The sequence below is a fragment of the Numida meleagris genome, chromosome 1, assembly GCF_002078875.1.
Source record: "Numida meleagris isolate 19003 breed g44 Domestic line chromosome 1, NumMel1.0, whole genome shotgun sequence".
Lineage (NCBI taxonomy): Eukaryota > Metazoa > Chordata > Aves > Galliformes > Numididae > Numida > Numida meleagris.
Window position 1 is genome coordinate 14,781,203 of NC_034409.1, and position 13,340 is coordinate 14,794,542.

Below are 13,340 nucleotides of genomic sequence, written 5' to 3' on the forward strand. Positions count from 1 at the left end.
TGGTACTGTGTACACCCATGCTCTGGCTTATACAGACACACATTATGTGGCACTCATTCCATTTATGTTTAAGGTTGCACCGTGAAAATCTCTTTGTGCCCCAAATGACAAGCACGTGCAAGTCCTTGCAGGCAGGTCTGCCAGATACCATCTGCCCCTGAAGCGCACAGCTTTGAACTCTCTGCCTTCTTTTCCTTTCTGAACACATGTAAGTAGGAAGCCCAATCATAGGGCCAAAACCCATTTAACCTACACTTAGAAACAAATAGAGGCATTATTCTAAATAAGGCACAACTGTTAGAAGTGCTTCTTTTCAAGTGCAAAGAAGTTGAACTCCAATTTTTTCAATCAAAATATTCATTAAAATATCCCATCCAAGTCTGGGCTTCTGGCAGCTTGCCAAGTTGACTGGCAAACCTCCACACACCAGTTTTGCTCCTGCCACAGCTCCCTTGTCATGACACAGGTCATCAGAAGGGGAATTTGGGAAGGAAGCACGCAAAGCTTCTGGGCTTGCCTCCAGGAGTGTGCTGGTGGGAAGAACTGATTTCAGTGGGACTCTGTAACATACTTCAGGTGACAGACACATCGAAGGGGAGCTGGTACAGCAGGTCACATTGCCAGAGCATAAGCCAGCTTTGGGAAGCAGCAGGACTCATAACTTGCCTTGTCTTCAGAAGGCAGTCACTGGGGGTCAAGATGTTTTGAGGCAGCACTAAATCACAGAGATTATTGCAGGAACAGCTGTTCCTTTTCAGGAGTCTGTATTTACATAATTCAAAGGATAAGAACAGGCAAGTGAAAATATTGATTTTTTATCACTCTTTGATCTCATCTTAGAAAGAAAAAGAAGGAAGTCCTCCAGCCAAGGGCCAGAAGTGAGATGGCTCTTTGTGCCGGGCTACCAAGTGGAGCCAAGGCTCAGAGCACAGCCACCAACAGAGGGCCCAGAGTTCCTTTGTTCAAACAACCTGGGGAAAAACTGCAAAAGGTGAAGAGAAGCTCAAAAGATCTTTTGGAAGCAGAAAGAATTGTTTACATTTTGCAGAAAAATGCAGTCACAGTGAGTAACTGGAGCAGTGTTTGGTGTCATCTCAGTATGGCAGAACTTTACATTGTAAATATTTCAAAGCATTTTGCCAGAAGGTCATAAACTAAACATTTTTGATTGCTTATAAGTGAAATGGTATTTTTTAACTTCCTTTTCACCCTGCAGATGATATTTAGCGAAAATATTCCTGCTGGAGAGAATATGGCTCAGCAGGGCCAAGATGTGTAGCAGGGAAAGCCCATTTCTGCTGGCCACCAATTCCAAACATCAGATAGACACATAGGTTCCCCACAGGTGCTTCCCCGAGAGGGATCAGTTTGATTGCCCACATTTCATGTCTGTCTATCCACCTACATGGCCAAAATTGTGTTTTCTCCCTCTCTCAGACATGGCTCTTCTGCTTTCATCAATGTCGGTTTTATTTCACATCAAGTGACACGTGAGGACATGGTGTGAATCTCTTAACAGGCTGCCTTAGGTCTCAGCACTGTATGGGATGTGTCCCCCAGCAAAGGCACATCAAAGACTGTGCCCATCCTGCTAAGCACTCACACATGTGCCAGCTGTGGTCTTCATGTCTGAGTGGGGAAAGATTGGCAGAGTAAGACTCCCTCAGACATCCTTGTGCTCATTTGCATTGCATGGATGTTTCTCCCTCTGGAGAAGCTGTGCATCACTGAAGGTTGTTTGCTGTTTTTGCCAAACCCTCCATATGTGCTTCAACAAGGCACAGCCTTCCACCAGGCTTCTTTTGTGCTGTCTGATGAGTATTCAGACAAGTCCAGGAGAAGCTTCCCAGTCTGAGCAGCTTCCTTTTACAGACAAGAACATTGTTAGTCTGGAGAGTTCAGTTTATTAAAAAGGAAAAGCAAACCAACCTCAAGGTAGCCTATAATGCAGTACTTCTGGGGGCCGTTCACTCCACAGGTTGAAGAGGCCAGTAGTTGCTTGCTGCGACCCAGGAGGAGGTCCCCAACGGCCGGGTGGCAGGACCCAGCCCCACAGTCATCCTGTGCCTGCTGGAGTCCCACCAGCACTGTGTGCAGAAGAAGATCAGTGAGAGATTAAACTAGCTCACATACTCAGCAACACTCTCCGCAGAAAATCAGTGATGTTCTAACATCAGCAGAAAAGTAAATTGTCTTTTGTCTATTCTCCTCACAGAATATGGAAGAGCTTCACTCATGAACCCACCTGCTGCAAAATAATTACAAAAATAGAGCTAGCATATGGCAGATGTATGCTAAACCATATCCTCAGCACTTTGCTGTCCATCAAACATGCCAATCTGCTAGGAACAATAATGTATTAAGCATCGTCAGCGCTGCTGCAGCAGAATCACAGGCATTACAATTGACTTTGTGAGCAGAGCCAGATTCTGATTCATTCTGCTGGTTTGTGCCAAGTTGTCCAAGCTGTATTGGTGAAACTGAGGCCAGGTACAAAGTCAGAGGCCCTATGATTTTCTGGTGATTTGCAGTGAACATCCTGCTCCAGTCCCAGCACCTTCCGTTCAGAACCTATGAATGGTCACTAATAATTGAAAAGAATAATTCGAAGTTCTGTAAATAATTGTGAGATTTTTTGGTTTATTTTGCCTGAAACTACTTTAAATATTTTTTTCCAATATGTCAAGACTTCCCTTACAGGGCTTGTCCTTTTAAACAAGTTCTATCCTGAAACCCTGAACAGGAATGGGTACCTTGGAGGCTTCATCTACTCAGTTTTACTTGGCTCAACTTGTTATAAAAAGTACAGTTAAAAAAAATACAATCAATACATGAAGATCCCACAGGAACACGAAAAGCAGTAATGCAATTACAGCACTAAATATATTTACTACAATTTTTTTACTATGAATATTTCTACAGAGTGTTGAAATGGACAGATTTTTGTTCATGGTTCAGCCTATACTTTAGGCATTGAATTAAACTTGACTCGTTAAGTATAAAGCAATGCATATGTTTGGTTAACCTGCCCTTGTTTATTTATCCAGGTTCACTGTGTTTTCACTATTAGCAGATTAGCAGATACTGAATGCCCCTTTCAGGAGCTGATTCAGGCTTAATCACAACAAATATTTTTTGCTAGTATGTAAAGGTTGCACATCACTCAGAGCTCCTATACAGGAGCATGAGGAACAAGGACTCACTGTCTCATGCATTTTAATTGTGTAGACAAAAGAAGTATCCTAGCAAAGTCCTGGAGAAACATATAAATGACATGATAGTACTTCAAAATTGGCCCAAATAACTGTACTTTATATACTTACTGAGGTGCAATACAAGGGCCAGCCAAGCCTCATGTCTCTGCATGGAGCTCAGGCTGGGCTGGCTGGAAGAGAAGAGCCAGTGGGTCACACAGTGATTGTCTGCACCAGGGCACGCCTTGCGCATGGGTTTGCACAGAGCTGTATTTCAGCAAAGGGATAGAACCACAATAAAAACATGAAGATTAAAAACAAATGCTGGTCTTGATTTTATTCTGGTGGAAAATTCTCATAACAGATTTTTTTCAGAACGGGATCAAAGCAGAGGGATACCTCGCATGTACTTTTGTAAAAGACCATAAAACATATTCATACAGTTTAAAATAAAAATTAAACATTATCAGCAAAACTTCTGTGGTATTCAAATATAAACTGTTTAATCCTAATTAGATTCAACAGAGATGTTTGCAGAGATTTAACTCCTTCCAAGTCCTCATTTCTTTGCACTGACTTCAAAGAAAGCCAGAGGTCCTAATACTGAGATGCTACTGAGTAATGCCTAAAGTCAGGTGCTACAGATTTTGGCCTTACTAGAGATGCAAGTATAACCAAATATTTAAGTGCAGTGAGGAAAAATAGATAATGTTACTATAAGCACAAAATACTTGTATGGAAGAGAGCTCAGCTAGAACCAACTAGGAGGAGGATTGCTGTGGCTTTTACTTCACATACTTCCTACTAACATTCTTGCAGAGGAAGGTGTGTGTGTTTTGCCAACACAAGAATTCTATTGGAAAAAACAGAAGGCAGAAATGGATGGAAAATATGGCCCAGCATCCTTCTACTATGTAGAGCTTCCAAACCACAGCCTGACTTCACTTTTATGCCTTCCACCTCTTTCTCCATCTGTAGGCACTGATGGAATCAACATGTTCTGATGCTACTCTGGCTGCTGCGGTGTCTCCATGCAAACACACCCAAAGTGTCTTAGACAAAATATCCCATTGTGTCAGAACAGAGCAACTGTTCACATAAGCAAAGGCATTCAAAGTATTTCAGATTTTATAGGCTCCACATAGGCTTGGTTCACACAACTCCAATCCGTACAGGAGAGAATAGACATGTCTGTGTGGCTGTTTCAGCAGTCAGGAGTAATCTACCCATCTTCGTAATTACACATCCCATTCACTCTCCATACCAATGATATTCTTTAAACATGACTCACTTTAGCAGACAAACAAAGACCAGCAAAACCCCAGCACACTTCAGTTTCACACTTAGCAAGAAAATTAAATACTGGAGACGTCTTACCTGTATTTCAGGCAGATGAGTGTTTCAGCTCGAAGCGAACTGCACAGAATGTGTGAAGCAAGTAAAGGCATACCTGTGCACTTCAGCTGAACAAGATCGCACGTCCCCTGAGGCATGAAGGTGTAGGTGAGAATGAGACCTGGCCTGCAACCTGCCAAGGGGGTGATTTGTGAAGTCACTCTGATGGGGCTTCTGGCATTAGCAAGTATGTGCAGTGAAAGAATATTGTGACAGGTAGGAAAGGTTCTTACAACTTAAAAGAGAAGTTAAGGATTCTTAAAAAACAACTCTTTAATTGTTGTGTAGTTGAACAGTTGTTCAATTTTGCAGCTGTATCTTGGAGCCTTCACCACTACACAACAACAGAAGTCCTGTGGTACTGGTTTAACTGAGTGCAGAATGAAAACAACTCCTCCTCATGGCAGGGGTGCAAAGCGGCAGAAAGAGCGGGGTTCAGGCTTTGAGGTGACTGTAAATACGCCTGCTCAAAAGCTGCGACCAAAGCCCATGCAGATGTAACAAGTCAGCTTCAAGTTAGTTCGAACTTTGGATCAATGGCATGAATATTATTTCCTTTTTTTTCCATCCAAAAGCTAAAGACATCAGGACAACTTGAGTACAGTCTCAGTGCTGACTTTCAGCAGATGTTTTTGCCTGTACCCTCACCAGCAAGCACCAGCAGCGTGGTGCACAGCCTACACCGCCATCTTGAGAAGCACTGAGAAGGAGTAGCTCCAACATGGCACTCACCCACTTGTGCTCAAGTGGCGGCCATTTGTGGATGGCTTTGTCAAACCTGTAGCACTTTGATTTCAATTTTCAGAACAGTAGATCATCTTGGACACTTATTTTTAGTTTTGATCTACTTGTTATTAGTCCTTGTCTGACTGCTTGTGAGGCCTAATTCATGGTTGTCTGTAAAGCATCACACCCTCAAACAGAAAGTTTTCTAAATGTGCAAAATACATCTTAAAAACTATCCTTTCAGAAAAACAAGCAAGCAAACAAAAACCAGGTGGATACTGTAGTGTTCAGTGCTGTCTCTTCTGCTATTACTTGGAGAACTCACTCTAGCAGAAATAATGCATACACTTACATTTTTGGAAATTATCTTCCATGGGTGTACATGGAAATTACTTGTGGGAGACCCTTTTCAGTCCAATTTAATCTGCATTTTGTTTGTATTCATACATGATCGACTATTTATTTAAATTTCTCCATATTATATTGATTATTATTTATTTTTATGGGTTTGAAAATTAAAAAACAAAAGATTAAGCGATATATTAAGATATTAATTCTACTTTTTATATGTAAGCAGTATGTCAAATGCATTCTGAAAGAATGACATGTAACTAAAGAAAGCATTATTATTGTGATGCTACTAAATTATAGAATGGTTGACATTTTATCAGCATATTTGGTAGGGAATTCAGATTTTGTTACAGAGAAGTTATGTGAGAAGTAAATATGAAGGAAGATTTATTTCCAGAATATAGCTGGTCCAGTGTTTTGATTTATGTCAGACCCTGAACAAGAAGGAGTTTTTAGAACGCTTGAGGCAGGGATTAAGGAACTTCTATTTCACTTCTTTAATCTCTCCCTTGGTAAAAGATCTGGATTTATAATGCTCATTTGTCCCATGCTGGCTGGAGGGTAGATAGCATTGGTGCATGATTTTTCAAGTCATCACAGGTCTTACGGTTGTAATTTCTTAGGCCCTAGGAATACCCTTAACACACGAAGGACAGGAACTGCAAGCACTTGGGCGTATTTTCATTTCACAGACCCCAGTCAACAGTGAGGAAAGGGAATGAGCAGAGGCTGCAGCCTTGCTGCCCCAGTCATGCTTCAGAGTGCGGTACCAGCCCACGCAGGCATGCACTGACCTCCCATTAATATGTTGAATCAACACCTCTATGGGTATATGATGATTTTTTTCCCTTTAAAGAAAATGTCAAAATCATCAGAGAAAGTATAAAAATAATTATGTTTTTCTTTCAAGTTTTGATATGAAATAAAATAATTTGAGCCAACAGAAGAATAAGTACCTTATCTAAACAAATTACCTGGGATTCCTGGAGCCAGTGGAGAATGACAGGGACTCCTGCAGGGTCCATCCTACCATGTTTTTTAGATACTTACCTAAAGGAATATATCACCTTCTGGAAGTATCTACTGCTTTCCTCTAGGTAAGTGCAGCCCCATTCTATAGTGCAGGCTGTATATCTGTATTTTGAACTGACTGTACTGAGATGAATCCCATCCATAAAGAACTAAGCCATAATCACAAATCATAGAATCATAGAATGGCCTGGGTTGAAAAGGACCTCAAAGATCATTGAGTTTCAACCCCCCCACTGAGTGCAGGGTCGTTAACCACTAGACCAGGCTGCCCAGATCCACATCCAGCCTGGCCTTGAATGCCTCCAGGGATGGGATATCCACAACCTCCTTGGGCAATGAAATGAAATGTAATGGTCTGAAAAACAAAACCATCCTGCTACATTTCTATCTTTCCCCTTTTATTTCTGCTCTAATTTCTTTCAGCATACATTTTGTTTGAAGCGTCATTTCTCAGAGGCAAGGAGCATGTATTTTTTGATATTCCACATACTGATGGAATGTAGCACTGGATAATAAAAGCAGAATAAAGCACAAGCTCACAATAAGATAAACAATGTATTTTATTTGACATATTTGATCAAGAGAGCATTAAGGACAGCAGAAAAACATGCATTTTTGTTTGCTCTGAAAAAGAAACAAGTGATCTTTGTGAAAGAGATCAAGGTATAGGCAGAAATAACATTGCTATGACCAAGAGTATGGCACAGTGAACAATCAAACAATTTACCAAGAGGCTAAACTGAGTGATTTGTGCTCTGCTCCTCCATGAGGCAAGCTTTGCATCCTGGAGCAAACACCTACAGTTAAAATTTTCTTTAATCATCGTCTAGATGAGCTTTTCCACATTTCAAAAGGATGTAAAGCATACTTGTAAGTCATGAGACACTTCTTCACTTTCTAACAGGCACAGCACCCATGGTGCCCTTCACTTTTTGCGTGCAAGTCTGGTATTTGAAGTTTGTTTTTTTTCTCCACTACAAACAAGAAATCCAGTTTCAACTTGAATGTTATCTCCCTGGCAGGCACAGTGTTGCTGATGGCTGTAATCAACACTGAAGAGAAAAAAAGACAGAGAGGGTGATGAACTGCATTGCTTTAAAGTATCACTGTCTTTTTTAAAGTGCTGTTCAAGATATATATATACTCAATATATGATGTTTCATAATTTCTCCTGAGGTCCTGACATTTCAAAGTGGACAGTAGAACTGGTGGGATGAGAAGTGTGGCATAAAATAGATCACTATTAGTTTATTCAGAACCAGAGGGGTCAAGCAGTACAACCGGACAATACTATTTCTAGGAAACTTTGACCAATGATAAACAAATGTACTTGGTCTATTAACCAGAAACAGTGATTCCCCCTAAGTCCAATAGGAAAATGGTTAATTTTATTCATATCTGTATAATGCTCTGTTTTGAATACCTATTATTAGATCTTCTGTACCTGTCAGCTTAAATTATTTTCCCTTGGTTAAATAAACCTTTCTGCAAAGGTTAAATGACTATGCTGTTTAGAAACGACCCTGATCTTAGAGAATCTCACTGGCCCCTGAGGAATATCTGTGACCTAGCAGCTTAGAAATTAACAGAAATTTACCATACTGTCATCTGCTTGCGAGTCAAGGCATATGGGAGGGAGCAGAGGGAATTAAATTCAAAACCTAGTTGAGCACAGTCTGGAAAAGTAGAGGGAAAACAGTCAGCTCCCTGAGCTTTCAACAAAAATAACCCAGGAGATGTACAATACTGGGAGGAGAACTTGACAGATGGGAAGGACGATGATGTGAACTTGAGGAGAGAAAAGAATGGAGAGAAAAATGTGTCCACTAGGGGACAAAAGCAGCAGCAAGATCACCCAGTGCAGAGTCATCATGAGCTGGAGGCTAGAGAGCATCCCTGGAAGTGTTGGCACCAACCCCACAGCCACAGGCAACAAGGGAAGCCAGCTCTTCCACAGGCCTGGGAGTATCTGAAGAATGGGCTTCTGAGAAGAAAAAAGGCAGCCCTCATAGCCCATCCTTATTTTTTTTACAAGAACTGAAATGTGAAATATTTTGGTTTAGACTGTCCCGGAATAAAATGTTCATTTTGCTCAGTAAAAATGAGAAGGAATGAAAATGAAAATGATTTATTTCTCATACAACTGGAAAACAAACAACAGAACAAAACAGAACAAAAATACATCCTGTTTAGATCTGTTTACGTCTGTTTGGATTGAAATAAATAAAGCTGGATAGCAGGTGTCCTTCAGGAAGCTGTGGACATAGGATAGTCTGCCTGGTAAAATCATTGTGAAATCTGATGTTTTCCATCCATGCTCACCAGCACCTGTGACAAGTTTGGTACCTGGTGATGTGCTATAACCATGCTCTCACAAAAGCCTCAACTGCTATGTATACCTCCTTTTGCCTAACTTAGCAATACATACTGCTAAACTGACATTTTGGACATTTTCCATTCCTCAGTTCCAAGTTAAACTTAATACAAAGACTTCCGGGGAATATTTAAATCTATAAACATACACATGCTAATTACCCAAAAGTATGATAGAATGATGGCTCGTTGACTCTCAGGTGTTCTGTTCTATCTGTGTCTGTCCTGTAACATCTGGAATCTGTACAAACACAGGAAGTATCACACATAAGTTATGCACAAAATAAATGAGGAGAATGATTTGATTTTGTCATGGACTCCAGCAATATAAATGATGTAACAGTAGCGCAGCAATAACACAGCATGCCTGAAAGCTGGGAACAGGTGCATGTAACTACATGATTTGTCCAGGATCTAGAATATATAACCTCTGCTTTATCCTTCTCTTGAGGACTTAATTATACCAGATGGAGAAAGCAGAAAAATCAGCATCTCCCTTCACCTTCCTGTTCTCTCCTTGTCACATAGAAGTTAAGTGTTGTCACTACCAGGCAGTTGGAAACCCAGCCAAGTTCAGCAAATGTCAGCATCAAATCTGGAGAGTAGGAAAGACCTCTTGCTTTCAAACATTGTCATCAAGGCAGCTCGTTTCTGGCAGAAGAAGGCAGAAGTAAATCCACCCTTGCTGACCATCTGTGAAGAGCACATTTCAACAGCATTTGCTTTGGTTCCACGTTTCCTGTCCTTACCCACCAGGTTGTCTGTGAATGCTGCTGCATGCCCCCTACTGCGCAGTCAAGGGAATGGGTGTTTATGACTGGTGGCAGTTCAGTATACTGTACCATGAAGGACAAGCAATCTGGAACAGGAGACAGGGAAGAAAAGGCCCAGAGGTGTGGGGAAGCCAAAATTACTTTGAAATTGTGGATTGAGGGGGTGGGAGAGAAAACAGGCTGATCCACTAATCCCAGCAGGAAAAGATGTAATGCTCTGAGAAGGTCCACTGCCACACACCGGGACGTAGATTGGGCATGGAGAGAACTGGGCAGGAGACTATGAAGATATTGGAAGTTGTGACTTAGTTAAATGTACATGTAAGAAGTGCCTTGTATTACAACTTAGAAAACAAAACAAAACAAAACAACATTGTCACCCAGGAATGGAGGCTGAAAAAACACATGGCTACCCACAAGAATGGCTACGGGCTCTCCGCACACTGCCTGCACAGGTCTGGGCAGAAATGCAATGTCTTTTTTAAGAGTTGGGTTCTTCAGACATCCTGGGCATGCTGCGGCGCTCTCATAAGAGTACCCTGACCCCTTCAGACTGCCTTGCAGAAGTGCGCTGCACATTAAAAAAATCCATAATCTTTGCTGATTGCCAGACAACACTTAGAGTAGATAAAGCTTCATTATAGTTGTTGTTTTCGCAAGGTTCATATCTCATCAACCATAGTAAAATTGTTAGAGAAAACAAACAACAAAAACATGGAGTTAATGTTCTTTATTACTAAGATCAAAACAAATTTTGCTTCTTATAAAGTAAAACCTTTCCGGTGTTCATCAAGATTTTCTTACAACCTGTTTGGCTTGGCAGAACATCAAAGGAATAATTTTCAAGGAAATTCTATAGATATATTTCTTATAGAGCCCAAACAATCAAATGCTTAACTACACACATACTTAACTACACACAGTAAATTTGGAGAAACTCATTCTACTGATTAAGCATCAATTTTGCTGTCATTTATACTACTTGTATACTGGTAACATCACATGGATCACAAAAAACTTGAGCCATTTTGATGAACATTAGTAAGATTATAGCAAAACTACTAATATTTATTAATCGTCATTGTCAACATTAACTCACATATGCTTATCCTGACCTTCTTCTGATCTATGAAACACATTTAATGTTTTTTATGCAATTAACAAACAGAGATGCCTTTTTCCCTATTAAAGGCAAATAATTTCTATCCCTCCACTATGCCAGATAACACTTTTTAAGACTACAGTTTTCGTGCTGGGACACAGCAAAGAAAAAAAAGCCACTGCTTACAATGATTTATGAATAAAACTTCAAAGAAACTTTGGGAAACCTATTTATTAAGGGCAATATGATTTTCTTTCTTTGTTTTCAGGAAAATTGTGTTGCAGAGAATGGAAAACAGAACATTAAAACCAAAGAAATACTGAAGGTCACAATTTACTGTGCGGTGTCTCTCTCTCCTGGTAGTTGCTGGCCCTGTGCTGAGTGCTTAGACAATTCAAGAAGCCTTTATGCCAATGGATTAGTGTCTTTATGTAACTTTATCAATTATCAAAATATTTCTGCTTTGTAATCATGATATAATTACTAAAAATAGTCAAGTGGCGATAGATCAAGATTTATTACTAACCAGATGATCGTCATCTCACAAACTGACATTTGTAATCTAGGCAGGAATTCAGCTCAGTGACATAGGTTTCTTTTCTCCCTGCCTCTCTCCAGTCTATCAACAACATATAGCAAATCTCTGCCGAACGAGAGACACAACTTCACATTAGTTATCTGTCTACACCAAACAATTTAAATTCTTGAGAAAAGGGAAAAACAAGATCACACTGTAACATCTTTAACTGCAGCTTTATGGTACTCAAGTGCAATACTTATCCTAGCTCTTGTGTGAGTGGTGTGAGCCTCAGTAGCAGCTGTATTAAATTACATTTAAAATGTCACAAAATATTCAAAGAAGAATTAGGATTAATTTCCTCTAAACAGATTAGCAGTGGTAAATAATTTTAGATTCCATAAAACAGAGTTATCCTATTTGCCCAATTAATTCACTTTAACTGAGATTTTTTTTCAGATCGAATAAATAGCTATAGCGAATTTTTTCCTTATGGTTAATTGGACTCTTGTGTATTTTGTATCTCTGTGAAAAGCCATGTTCATAATGATTGTGTAAAAAAAGATCTCTCAAAAAAAAAAAAAAAAACAGAAGTGGGACTGAACAGGAAAAAGGATGTAAAAGAATAGGCATGGAGGTCTCCTTTAATTGCCACTTGTTTTCATTTACTTTTTTAATTAGCTGAAAATGCACCAAAAAATGGAAGACATAGAAGACTATACATAAATAAGACCACAGCACTAATGACTATTTGTGTTACATACTGTAACATTTGCAATTCCTATTTATGGAGGGATGGGGATTTCCATTCACCTTTTAGGCATAAAACAGAGCTTTTTGCCACATAACATCTGAATGCACATGCTATGCACTTGCTTCGGTGATTTAAATAAAATGACAAGGTTATAGAATTGCAGATTCCTGCACCCAAAAGGAAGAAGAATATCCAGAAATCTTTCCAGACCCTTGTGTTTTTAAGAGAAGGCCTGCCCGACAGAAGGCCCTGGGCTGGCAGTCAGAGCCCAGCAGGAACACAGGCCAGTCTTTAATGCATGCTGAAGTGTCATTCTGAGGTGTCCCATCAGCTATCCCTTCTCTGAGGGTGGCTTCAATTCATATTATTAACAAAGACTTCTGAGCACTAGACTATGAAAATATCATCACATGAAACCACTAGCTCATTACTACAAGAACCACGGGTGTTTTTTAGGTCAGAATTCATACAAGCTCATGCTCTGGTGCAACTAACACAAACTGTTTTGGGGAATGGTAGTCAAGTTCAACTGTTTGTCTTCCCAACCACTTATGAATTTCTGGTGCGGGGCTGTACCACAAGAATGTGCTTTGGAAGGTTATTACTGACAAGTTGGGGTACACCAACTTAGGCTGGCACCAGTATGCCTCAAGGAAAGGTTCTGCTCACTGCCCAAATGCAACAGCTAATGACTGGGGTGGTGTAAGCAACACCAACAGTCTGATTTATTACACACTTGAGAAAATGTACTTGTAAGTTGACTAATAGAGCTGCTGTTCCATCCCAGGATAACGGAACAAGCATTGCTGTAATTAACAGGGATGAACCAATCATGACATATGCTTATTAAAAAAGGGACAGAACGCTGCTATCGACAAATCAGCATGAAGAATAAGGCAAGCCGCAAGCCCCAGACACAAGGAACAACACTCCAAATTCCTCGTGCTACTTCGACGCTCCCGGAAAGACAGCACAAAGCCCCACTCCAGCACTGCCGGAGAAAGCGCCGAGCCCAGCACCAGGCGGGGCAGACAGGCACGGAGGGGGCCCTCCTAGCCGCCTCCTCTCGCTGGTTCCGGCGAGCCTGGCTCCTTCTGATTGGCCGAGCTGAGCTCCGCCCCCA

General features: G+C 40.6%; 1 protein-coding gene across 1 annotated transcript in view; it reads right to left on the reverse strand.

Moving 5' to 3' along the window:
- LAMB4 (laminin subunit beta 4) overlaps nt 1-13,340 on the reverse strand; it is a 56,731-nt gene that overhangs the window by 43,198 nt on the left and 193 nt on the right. Inside the window, 1 exon segment of the mRNA XM_021384608.1 lies at nt 1,930-2,087. Within this exon segment, the coding sequence (XP_021240283.1) occupies nt 1,930-2,087 (158 nt within the window).